The 13,470-nt window shown below is 36.2% G+C and overlaps 1 protein-coding gene across 4 annotated transcripts in view; it reads right to left on the minus strand.

The window, feature by feature from the left end:
- The window catches only part of Lrba (LPS responsive beige-like anchor protein), a 539,975-nt gene that overhangs the window by 147,345 nt on the left and 379,160 nt on the right, over positions 1-13,470 (minus strand). For all 4 annotated transcript variants that reach the window (XM_040752567.1, XM_040752566.1, XM_040752565.1 and 1 more), the window contains exons 45-46: positions 1,126-1,266; positions 43-162 (exon numbers count right to left, since the gene is read on the minus strand). In XM_040752567.1, the coding sequence (XP_040608501.1) occupies positions 43-162; positions 1,126-1,266 (261 nt within the window). The remainder of the gene's footprint in view (positions 1-42; positions 163-1,125; positions 1,267-13,470) is intronic.

Consider the following 13,470-nt stretch of genomic DNA (forward strand, 5'->3'; position numbering starts at 1 on the left):
ACAAACTGACTATAACAACCATACAATGAAATATACCTGTACCTTAATATCAGATGTATCACGCTGACTGTTCCGCCATGCTCTGGATACTGATGAGAAAGTTCTATCTGCATGATCAAATTTCCCTCCTTGCAAGTTTAGGAAATAGGTTGTAAAGGGTTCCTAAAATATAAGAAGTGAAAAAACTTTTATGTCTTTTAAGGTTCTTATAAATCTTTATATCTAAATCCTTAACTAGTGGTAGCCATTAGTAACATGTCCAATGTATAGAATGCAAGTTATAGCCAAATTAATTTATCACAGCTCTTAATTTTTTCTGAATGTTTCTATGTCTTCAAAATTTTGTTATCCATAATGTTTCCATCATCTTCCTTCATTGCCAAGAATAGGTTATGAATAGCATATAGGCATGAATTAGGTGCATTTGCTTTGGTGTTCAGGAAATAGTACAATATGTAATTTTTCTATCGTTAAGGCTCACAATTTGTGATTAAGAAAAGGAAAATGTTTGGAAGGCTAAGGCCCCTTCTTAGTAAAAGAACACTTAGACACGTGTGAATGGATAACTGCTTGCCAGTAGGTAAGTCCTATAAATTACTTCTAAGACTTATATCTGTCCATACTCTTCTAACAAGCTTTAATTAATGATGTGCTGCTAATGTTTCCCAAAGAAACTACATTTTGGTAGATAAATTACCTTTCAATTTTAAAGAAATATTTCTTGTTTAACTAATGCTATCAATACACAACAGTGCTGGTTATTTGAAAACACATATCACTTACTCCATTTGGAGCAATGCAACTACCAGAATGTGTAATTACATGTCTGTGTTAATGAAACCTTAGCTGCTTCTTATTTAAACACGTTAAATTTGAAATGAATTCAGCTAATCTGGTACAATAGGCATCATCTGAAGACACAGATTTGAAGAAGACAGTTACAAAATTATAGAGGAAACATTTTTATGGCTACAGCACAAAATATTTGCTAAAGAATATATTTACAAATTCAATTGTTTAAAACTATTTTCAATGTTGAAAAAATGCTGACGATTTCCAATCATTGTACATTCCCCAAAACTTTGGATTTATTTAGTCACGGTCTATTATTCAAATTGAACTTACTATTCTTAGAAGCCATGCGAGAACAAAACTTGCAGTTGAGTAATGAGTACCATAGTGAAACTTTGGAACTTGATCGTCTTCCCATGACTCAAACCGTTCTGCAAAGAATGCTGCTCTTTTGGGATTCAAAGCTCCTATTGGCTGCCATTGAAAGGGGAAGGAGAGAATGAAATATAAATGTAATTATCCTTTATTTCTCCCATTCTTTTAATATTATACTATAAGTATGCATAAAATAAAATGTAAAATCTATGTATTTGCACTTAGAAAAACAACAGCAATATATTCAAACAACAAACAGAAAAATTCACACACACACACTTTTTTCCAGCATGGCTAAACATACACAGATAACTAAGTGGACAGGTAAACCTGTCATTTCTGTTACACACAAGGTTTTTTTTTGTTTGCTTGTTATTTAAATTTTGTTTGTTTGTTTCTTTCTTCCTCTTTCTTTTTAAATTTAAATTAGAAAGAAGCTTGCTTCACATGGCAATCCCAGCTCCCTCTCCTTCCCCTACTTTGAGACATGGTTTCATTGTGTAGCCTTAGCTGTCCTGGAACTAGCTCTGTAGACCTTGGCCAAGAACTCACAGAGATTCACCAGCCTCTGCCTCCTGAGTGCTGGGATTAAAGGTGTGTTCCACCACCGCCTGGGTGGTTACACCAGCTTTTTTAATTAATCAGTCCCAAAAGCAGAATTACATGAAGTGAACATGAGCTTTATCATACTTTAGAAAGTACCTATAATTAGAAGCAACAACTGGAAACTTCTTGGAGTCAGAGGACTTACTCTATCTCTGAGAAGATGGAACAAAGTGGTAAAGGGGACTAAATGCAAAGAGGTTGTAAGAGAAAGGGAGTAAGATTCAACTAGAACATTCTGCTAACATAAGTTGAATAAAAAGTTAGGGGGTTAGGGCTGTAGAGATGGCTCAGTCAGTGAAGTCTTGCATTGCAAGATTAGAACCTGAGTTCATGTCTCAAGAAACCATGAGAAAGCTGGGCAAGGTGATGCACACCTGTAACTCTAATGCTGGAGAGGCAGACACAGGCAGATGGCGGAGCTTGCTGGAAAGCCAGCCTAGTCTAATCAATGGGCTTCAGTTTCAGTAAGAGAGTATGCCTCTAAAAATAAGGTTGAAAGAGATAGAGGAAGACATCCATTGACCTCTGGCCTCTAATTGCCTTCATGAATTAAGAACAACCCACCACCACCACCACCACCACCACCACCAACAACAACAACACAAAACAAGAAACAGTAAAGACATTACTATCTTCTGGAAAATAAAACATGTCAACAGAAGTTTCAGAATCAATAAAGTGAAGACCCTGGACTCACTAGAAAGCACATGCATAGTCAGAAGTTTGTTTTGGAAAACAGAGTAAGCACATACACTAAGGTCATTTAAGCCATGCATGGCCACACTCAACGAATGTTAACTATTATTTTTAAATAATCTTTTAGAACTGAGGTAAAAAGAGTTTAAATAAAACAATTGCTTATAAGGTATCAAGCGCATTACAGGACACAGGCATGAAATGGCTGTTGCTATTCAAGGAATATATGAATTGAATGAATAATGAGCAACATTCTGACATTTTCTTAAGGAAGACAAAGTATCCTTGAGACTCTCAGAAGGGGATACAGCTCTAAGAATGCTAAGATCAACCACATTAAATTACAGTTCGGTCTATGGAAACACCAATCTATAGAAAAATCTCTAGTCTTTACTCCAAATATAAATGCCAATTCAAAAATAACTTCCCTAATAAGACATAAAATTATTTTATATTGCTTAGGAATTTTATAAGTTATTCATATTTATAAGACCAAGAAAATATCTGACTATTCATGAGGAAAATGCAAACTCAAAATAAATAACATTAATTGAAAATGAATATATTCAGATATTATACAGTAAAAAGGAAACCATGTTTAGATCAGGTCTTGGACTACTTTTTATATTATGATTATAAGCAACATTTTAAAGTCAGCACTTTGGCTGTATTTCTTAAATTATCAGTTTTTTTAACATTCAAAACTGTTATCAGTATTGTTCTCCTCCAACAATATCTTGGTTCTAACCAACATTGTTTTACATTTTTTTATTTTATAATTAAGTTTCCATAACATTTACTTAATTACTATTTTAAGCCAGTGTCATATTACTAATTTTAAAATGCCTTCTTTTAAACTATTAGCTTCAGTACTAAAACTTATATTTGACTTACTAAATATATAGTAAAAATCAAATTCTTTCCAGGAATTTTTTTCTTTGTTACAGAACCAATGTGGAGAGCCTTTGAGTGTATTTTAGATGTTATCCCTAAAGATACAGCCATGTAAAAGGAAGAAAAGAAATAAAATCACTAGAAGACAAATTATATGAATTAAAAATAGAATCAATGTGCCTTTTGTATGGGGCAGCAGCGTATTAACTATACACTTTATCTGCTCCCATTTTTATTACTCTCCAAATGAGTATCTCAGTGAATCAATAGTTATAGAATCACATTTCTTGAATATAATGCTAAGACCAATTAGGATTGATTTCACTAGCATCTGAAAGAAAAGGCATCCTACTGAGATTCATGTAGGTAGAACCCACAGTATCGATTCTGGCTGGTATTGTCACAGTTGGTTTCTGAAGCCTGCTATAAGAGGATGGCTATCAAGACATACCACATTTATTTGCAAGCATATAAAAAAAGAAGTCACCAAATAAAAGAAGGTTTAAAAAAAAAACAAGGAGCAGTGGAGCTGTGCAATGACAATGATACACTATCAGCTTACTCAGAGAAGTTACAGTGGGAATACACACATTGAATTATACATTACGGGAAAGCACTGATTTATTGTGGTAATAACATCCACCTCATTAAAAGATTCTGCTTTGCTGCAGTTGGAAGGCTACATATTGTTTACTGCTATAAATTAATGGCAGTGCAAAGAAGACTGTGGAACCATCCTAACAATAGATCTGTAATGACAGTGCTGTATATCATGGCTTCCTCAGCAGCTTCATAATAAAATGGAGACAATGTATTGAGCTAATACATTCTACCATGCTGGCCCATATTTTTCTGACAACTGCTTTAAAAGATGAGCTGAATCCAACTATGTTATAATGCTACAAAACATTTAACTAAGCAAGAGTCAGACACCAAAGTGCATCATAGCATTTTAAAAACACTGTCTAAATCAGCATTTCAAACTGTTTATTAATCTCCACAGAAGAGCTAGAAGTTAACACTGATATCCTCTTACAAAGGAAGAAGCCCAAAATACTGGCATTTAAAACTGGCTATAACATCTTGGTAACAACAAATAAAAATTAAAAATAAGGGATTCAAAAAGTATATAATTCAAGATCATTACAAAGAAAATACAAATATCATCAGGACACGCAAATAAACAAACAGAATTAAATAAAAATTAAGCCCTATAAAAAAGTAAAACATGTGACAAAAAACAGTAACTTGAAATTTAGAGTATCATAACTTTTTAGTTATTATATGAGAACAGAAAAAATGTATAAAGTAAGAAAAAGCAACGATAGGGTGAAGTGTCAAGCCCTGCAGTCTGAAGAGCACGTTAGTGGCTTCATGCAAACACCAAGTTGGCATCTCTGCTAAGGTGATGCGTATCCTAGTGATGAGGCAGGCAGATCCAGGGTTTACAAAAAAGGGAATGTTTACATCAGTTTTGTAAACTTATTAGAACAAAACGAGTCCCTGTAAAGTACCCCCCCGCCCAGCATCCTGGCACAGAGAAAGCTATTCTTGTTAATTATGCCTGTTCTGAGGTTATTATCAGGGATATTTAAGAGGCTCACCAATCAGGTCAATGATGAAAAACTGTAACCCCTACCAGAGAGGCAGGATGGAAGGCACACTGTGTATCAATGCGGCCTCCCTGCTCACAGGCTCCCTCACTACAGCTATAATTCCAAAGGTAAACTCACTTTCCAAAGATCTAAGCACCTAAACAATTTATATGAAGATAGAAAATATGAAAGTAAGTGATGACTATCTTTTGTGACATTAATGAAAAAAGTTTTGATTTCATAGACCCCCCTTAAACTTCACTGACTTAATTACCAGTAAAATAATAGCTTTTTCTTTCTTTTCTTCAAATTTTGAGAACTGTAACTTTTGTTTCTGGATTGAATTACCTGATTATTTATTCACACAAAAAATATGTGAGCTAGGTAAACTACTTCAAAATGAAGAAATTTAAATAAGTTAGCTCAAAATCAACTGCAGTCTTAGAGACTCAAAACTCCCTTTCCAGATCTTTTTATCCCCCTGAAACAGAAGGACGTTATTACTCCAGATTTTAGTATCTGCACTCCTTTTCAAATATGATCTTTATTCAGTAGGTTTATCTAAGAGCCGCACACGCAGGTGCTTCAAAGAGTTCTTGTGCGAATAAGCCCTGTGGGTCCAGCAGCTGGTATGTCGGTCACCGCCACCATTGTTCCTCCTTTCCCTCTGACGCTTGCACAGGAATTACTGCGTCTGATACCAGCCTCTCAGGAGTGACATTCCACAAACTCCTGGACCACATCTGCAGTTACCAAGGCCAAAACAGTCAGGAAGAATTGGCAGGAAACTCCAGAAATCCTGTATTGTAAATTTGTTTGAATGAACAAACTTTTGAAACGCACAAGTCTCAGACTTTTCCACAGTGTATAAGATTTCTAGAGAAAAGGTGTTATGAAGAGAAAGTTAAAGAGAGAGGAGAAGAGGTCTTGAGCACATCCCAGGAATAAACGTCCTGAAAGAGTGAAAGAATGCTTTTTGAAGATCCATTTTGTGATATACAGAGCAATGGAAAGATGCTAAAACAGAAAAGGGTTCCAGAGGGGACTGCGGGAAGACCACTGCAGCTCTGCTTGGAATCATGGCATCTGAAAGCCATCCCACATTGTCGTGTACATACAGCATGACTGGAATCTGGATCAGCATACAAGCAGAGCTTATCCACTCCTAAATGTAGAGTACCTGCACATACTGTCAGAGATGTTGCAAAGGGAAGGCAAACACACCGGTGAGCCCACTGTTCTCTCACAGTTTTTACATTACAAAGATGCTGAGAGTAAATACTAAGGGCAAGGCATTTGATGTATAGGAACAGATTAAGGCTAGAAGTTCAGGGAATAGTAAAGGAAATGTTACATAAAAAAGATAGTGACTGTTGTAATTATTTGGTTTGGGCTATTCCAGGAAATAGGTGCACAGGCCCAAAGGGATGTGCTACATGACAACAATGCTTCTATTCTTTGGATATCTCAAAGATTCTCGGAATCTTAAGTAAATAGCCTACTATCTTCAAAACAATTCATAACATTTGGTCTATAAGTACCCTCCAACTTTGCAGGTGTGAAAAATGTTGAATCTGGGAGAAGTAAAACATACCACTAGCTGGTCGTCTGCTTAGTGCCAGCAAAAAGAGCTAGGATATTTAGACCAAACTGTAAGCCTGTCCTAGAATGGTGTGTGTTGCATGGGAGTAATGTAAATACCAATGCTCAATTCAGAAGGATATTAAAATCCATTGGAGTTTTAGGTTAAATTAAGACACACTTGGAAAGAAAAGAAGAAAAAGAAAAGCTGGGTCTAGTGGCATACACCTCTAATCCTGGCAGTAGGAAAATGAAGCAGAGATATGTAGATTTCTGTGAGTTCCAGGACAGCCTGGTCTATACAGTGAGGTCCAGGTGAGTCAGGGCTACACAGTGAGACCCATTTATTAAAAAACAAAACAAAACAAACACCACCACCACCAACAAAAAGATATACTACTTCAGAATGTATTATATTTGTACACGACAAGATAATAGCTATACAATACACTTTTCAAGGTGTTTCTTGCTACATATGTAAGATCTGGGGAAGCACTATAGAAGGTATCACAAATGAAACAAATGTAGGTTTTTGTCTTGGGGATTTTGAAAACATGCTTTAAAACAGTTTTTATCCAAAGTATGCACTGTCATTAAAATCTCCTATTTACCTCCCTTTTAACTGTGATAACTGTGTACCACACCAGCAACCCTAAATGAACGAAAGCCAGTAATCTATGTGTTGCTGAAGCTTTTTGAAGAAAAACATGGTTATTCTGGTTTTATCCCATTTGCCTTTCAAGGGGCCCCACCCCTCTAGGGAAGAAAATAAACAAAAGAGTCTTTGTTATTCAGGCCACACTTCACTGTAGGAATCAGAACTGTTTTATTTTAGTTCTAGCATCTTTTGTATCTAAATGACAAATGTAACAAGCCTGGTCATCATTTTCATACAATCTTGGCTTGTAGGGTGTTTTGTCACATGCTGTATATGACGGGGATGGCTTGGCACTTATCTTCATACACCCTAGACTTTATTTAACACTGTCAAGGAAAAAAAAATCCATCAGCATGCTTTTATAGCTTTTAGAGTTAACAAATAAGCACTTTTGCTTTCAAGTAGCAGGGATATTTTTAATCCCTTGAAAACACATTTTACATGGGCTTCAATGATACATCATTATATACTCAACATCCCTTTCAATTTGATAAAGATATCCTAGGAAAAATAAAGTATTTCAGTGCCTATGACGAATTCAAATCATTTCAAATATTCATTACAGATCTGCTTTATTCAGCCCAGTTGGTATTATGGGACTATTCTTACTAACGGTTTTTAATCTGAGACTGAGAAAGTCACATTAACTGATGAGCATAATGTAGATAGAGCAATGATAGCCCTGAGCTCAATGCCAAGAACAACACAAGAAATGATCCTAAAAATCTAGATATAATTTATAAAGGATGTTTTAAAGTAATTATGAAAATAATAAAAAAGAGGTTCAATGTTGATAAACACAGTCATTTGTATATAAATACAATTATTTATTTTCAGAACCAATTTAAGGGCATTAAAATCAAATAATTTACCTACAGAGCAAGTCAAGGTTGATAGCTCTGAATAGATCAACAGTTTATATATGCAGTACATTGCCAAATAACAGAATTAAGCAAGGAAAAATGGTTTCAGATTAATAAAAATAGGTTACTGTTCATTTTGACCAACTATTACATTTTAGAAAAAAATGTTAACTATCAATGTAACACTTAGATCTAGGGCTAAGGAGTTGGCTTAGTGGTTAAGGTATTCTTGTGCAATCCAAAGACCCATGTAAGGATAGACTCATAGTTCATGCACCTGCAATCACAGCACACCTTTACAAATAGCAGACAGACACAGCAGCAGTCCTGCAAGCTCAAAGCCTGGCATATACAGCAGTGAACAAGAGAGACCCTGCAGTAAACAAGGTGAATTCTGAAGGCTGACACCCAAGGTTATCCTCTGTTCTCCACTCCTCTGTCCACCCTGAGATTAAAAGTAGTAAGATTACAGTAGTACAAGCTGAAAATGCCAATATACAGATAAGCATCTGAGTTGTATGAGTAGCTGAGGAGCTACTGGACCAGTCGGCACTGCTGGGAAGGGGGAATCAGTTTTCTTTACGGGTATGGACCTTTGCAGCTTGACCATGCTCCAGTGGATAGGCCCACACCAAGGGTGTATGCTGGTAGTGCAAATAAGACCCTGGGCCAGTAAAAAAAGCGGGGGAGACATGAAACTGGGAGAGGTTGGGGGTATGTGAATGGCCCAGGAAGGAGTGAGGGTCAACACAATAAAATATTATATGTATGCAATTTTCAAAGAATAACAATATTATATATCTTTAAAAAAAAAACCTGAGCTGAGCCGGGCGGTGGCGGCGCATGCCTTTAATCCCAGCACTTGGGAGGCTGAGGTAGGTGGATCTCTGTGAGTTCGAGCCCAGCCTGGTCTACATGAGTGAGTTCCAGGACAGCCTCCAAAACGATACAGAGAAACCCTGTCTCGAAAAAACAAAAAACAACAACAACAAAAAAAAAGAAAACCAAAAAAAAAAAAAACAAAAAAAACCCTGAGCTGTACTAGGATACGATATATATATATATATATATATATATATATATATATATATATATATATATCAAACAAGGAGACAAACCTTATTGGGCAATAGTTAAATAACGGGCTTTCAGGAGAGATGTAGTAATTGTTATCAGTTTAGTCAGATAATCACTAATAAGTCAATAGTTGCAACCGAAGAGATCCTAGTAATTCTCCCATTAAAAGGAAACTAGGCTTCTTAAAGAAATGGCTCATTCTAATTCTGAGGCCAGCAGTGATTAAAACACCCTGGGACACTGTGTGCCACAAGACAGTGGAGGTGTCAAATATCAATGTGGTATTATTTGGTCTTCCATCACTGTGCCCACAACATCTGAGAGGAAGAACTTAAGGCAGCAAAGGTTTGTTTAGAAGGTTACAGTCCATTGTGGTGGGGAAGGCATCCCTGAGCAGCTCAGTTGGGGATGTGGTGGAGGTTAGTCACATCACACAGGAGCAGAGAGCACAGAGCAACAGGAACCAGAGACAGCTCTCATCCTTGAAGGCCTACCCTAGGGACTCACCTCTGCCAGCCAGGCTCTGCTTCCTAAAAGTTTGATGGTCTCTCAAAACAGAGCTACTAGCTAGGGTTAGTGTTCAAAATATGATCCTCTATGGACAGTTCAGAGATTCAAGCCTAACAATAGGATTCATCTAAGTGACAACAGTATGTTAATGAGAGGCCACACTACAAAGTCATGAGGATTTCATTGACATACAAAACAATGCCCCCCTCTCTTAGAATCAGAAAGCACCAAGGGGTGCACCTGCAGAGGTCAGGTGTACCTGGGGCATTTGAGACAGACAACCAGCCTGGGTTACACAGTGAGGCCTTATTTAAAACAAAGAGGTTGGGAGAAAGCTGTTCCTGTTCTACTAAGAAAAAGGTTACAAAATGCTAACTTTAATCGAGATCCAAGAGAATCAAATCTCCCAAAATGACAAGACTCTCAACTGAAAGGTTATACAGAATACAATGTTGACAAAGGAAGAGTAGCAAACACAAAATAAAAGACCCTTGAAATTCCTACTTTGAGTAAATTTAGCAGTTTAGAAAATATGTTAGATCCCAAGACAAGGGCATTCACATGTACTTCTAAGATTTTCTCCCATGGGTCTGCACAGGGTGCTCCTGAAAGAGTGTGAGCACATACAGACAGGAGATCAGAGAAAAGTCCTCAGTATGACATAGGCTTACAGGATGTGACTGACTGCCACTGGGATTAGGCACAAAACATCATCACTAACACTAACCTTCTCATATATGAGAGTGTTCCTTAAGCTGATAGGGAAGACACCAAATCCTATCTCCTAAATAGAGACAAGCGAAAAGGAAACGAATCTACTACAGGAGAGTGGGACACAAAAATATCGCTTCTGAAAGAGGGTCAAAGTGAAAACCCTTCACTTTGAAGAGTACCAAAAAAACCTCTCTTTGACAAAAATTTTAACTATTGTAAAAGAGAGACTTATGCCAGGAGACAGACTGAAATGTATTTTTATACTGTTTTCTAATAAATACTTAAATAATTAAAAGAATGGAAGACGGAGAATGACAGAAGACACCTAACACTGATTGTCTCCACATGCACACACACACACACGCACACACACACGTATAAACCGCACACACAATAATAAAACAAGCTATATCAAAATTAATATTAAGTATAAATGGTATCATTACTGAAATTAAAATGCAGAGATTGCAAAATTAGATATAAAACCACATAGATTTGATACTACCTACAAAAAAAGTGTTGTTAAATATAAAGACATAGATTGGGCTTTAAAGATGAAAAGAAGATATTGTAAAGAGTCACTGAAACAACACTGCCATATAAATATAAAAAGCAGTATGACTGCTACCAAGTACTAGTAAGATATTACAAAATATACATGAATGTGTTTATCAGAAAAACGTAATTTAAAAATGTGTGTGTATGTGTGTGTGTGTGTGTGTGTGTGTGTGTGCGCGTGTGTGTGTGTTAGTTTTCTGGGACTCCTGCAACAAAATACAAAAACCAAGTGGCTTCAAACAGTAGGAACTTATCACCATCTGGTTAGAGGGAAGTCTGGAATCATGCTGGTACCAGAGCCATAGACATGCTCTCTCTGAAACCTTTTGTACAGGGTTCTCCTTGGCAGCGTAAGTCTAAGCCAGGCTTCTGTGACTACAGCTCTGCCTGCTTGTCACGTGTCCTCGTCTCCTTATGAGGACACCAACATACTTGCATTGGGTTTAGATCCACCCTAATGCCTGCAACTTAACTTTATTACATCTGTAAAGACCTCATTTACACAAAAGCATACTTACAGGTACCATATTAGGAATTTAGGGCTTAAATGTTATCTTTAAAAATTTTTGAACCTGAGTCCTCTGGAAAAGCAACCAGTGCTCTTAACTTCTTGGACATCTCTCAAGCCCTTTAAATGTGTCATCTGGGGACAAATCAATCTGTATTTAATGGAAAATATATAAGGTAAAAATGGACATCCCTGAAAATATTTAAAGAAGTCTAAATTACTGTTTTTTTCAGTAACAAATTTAATTAAATAAAAAGATACTACATTCATGAATTATAAAATTCAATATTGCTGATACTTTTTTTTTTTGCCAAAAATGACCTAAAGACTCAATGTAGTCTCTAAAAAAAAAAATCTTGGTTTTGTAAAAATTGCAAATTGACAAGCTAATTCCCAGAGATGCTAATTTAGAAAAGGAATATAGTTGAAAGAGTCGCATAGCCTGAATTCATGACATAGTCTAAAATTTGAAGTAACCAAGAGAGAATGGCTCACAAGAGGATAGACATACGTTTGACAGAAGAGAATCTGGAAGAACTACACACACATGGTCAGCCGATGGCAAGAAAACAACCAGGGTTATTTAAGGCGGTCTTTTAAAAAATGTACCTGTATGTCTACGTGTAGGAACATGTGTTTGTGTGCCACAGTGCATACATGCGATGTTGCAGATGTGGAGGTAAGAAGACATCTTGCAGGACTCAGTTCTCTCCTTACACCATGTAGGTCCCAGGGATCTAATTAAGTTAGATGACTTAGTAGAAAGCCATTTTGAAGGTCAAACCACACAGTCTTTACAATAAATTGGACTTATATGAATAAGGACCTCAACCCCTAACTTTATACCTCTAACATATTCTAGACCAAAAATAAGTAACATCGGCAAGCACAATATAAGAGAATAATGTTGTAGGATTCAATTTGTTTCTAGAAAAGCCAATTATCACCACTGGGTCACACCAATGGGTCACAGATAATTCAAACGAACAGCCTCCAACATTTTAAAGAAGCCTCTCTGTGCCGCCATGCCCCTCCCCCCACATTTATTTGAATTCACAGACCTCCTGCAATGAACCCAAAGTTCCCACCCAAAGACTGAAGGCTTGGAGCAACTGCCACATCACTATCTTCTTTTCTACCAGTAAGACTCATGAAATGATCTATTTTTAACATTGACTTACTTTTATCTTTTTTTATGTTTATACAACACCTTAAACCTACAGGAATGACTTCCTATTATTCTTTCATATTCCTCTTGAATATTTTATGTGAGAATTTCAGGCTATAAAGTAACTTAAATTTTTATATTTTTAACTACTATAAAATACACTGTATGATCAACAGTTATTAGGGGAACTTAAACATGACATAAGATCAAATTCTAGGATTTCTTCTAAAGAGAGACTATCACAAATTCATAAGGACTATTAAGTATGAGTATTTTACTCTGATTTGAATAGTTATGGTCACTATTAATGGGTTTTAATTACCTCATCTATATTTTACAAAGTTACCACTCAGAATCATTACTGCAAGGTATCACATTTTTAACTTCCCCAAATCACTGATCTCATTAAACTAATTTTAGAGTAACTAAGTTAGTACAGCTTACCAGAATCTATTTCCAGTAAAACACACAATTTTTATTTCTATCTACACTTAAAAGTAATGGTTACTCCACTGTTTTAGTGTAGTTTCTAGCTTGAGGTAATGGCATGCTTATGGAGCCTATCCTTTGTCACTTTCAAAAGCTTGGTTCAAATTCCAAACTGTACCATAACATTTTCAAAAATTAATTTTTTGAAAGCTAAATTGCACAAAATATAGGTTTTCTGATCATACTATAATTGTTATAAAATACAATATATTGTTTGAAAGGTCTTTCAACAGAAGATGATCTCATTCACAACTGTCTTGAACACAGCCCTCATAATAAAGCACAAAAAAGCACCTAGTAAATATTAAATAATTGTTATTCAGCCGGGCAGTGGTGGAGCACGCCTTTAATCCCAGAACTTGGGAGGCAGAGGCAGGCGGATCTCT

Source organism: Mesocricetus auratus, unplaced genomic scaffold, assembly GCF_017639785.1.
Source record: "Mesocricetus auratus isolate SY011 unplaced genomic scaffold, BCM_Maur_2.0 Super-Scaffold_100009, whole genome shotgun sequence".
In the NCBI taxonomy this organism is placed as follows: domain Eukaryota; kingdom Metazoa; phylum Chordata; class Mammalia; order Rodentia; family Cricetidae; genus Mesocricetus; species Mesocricetus auratus.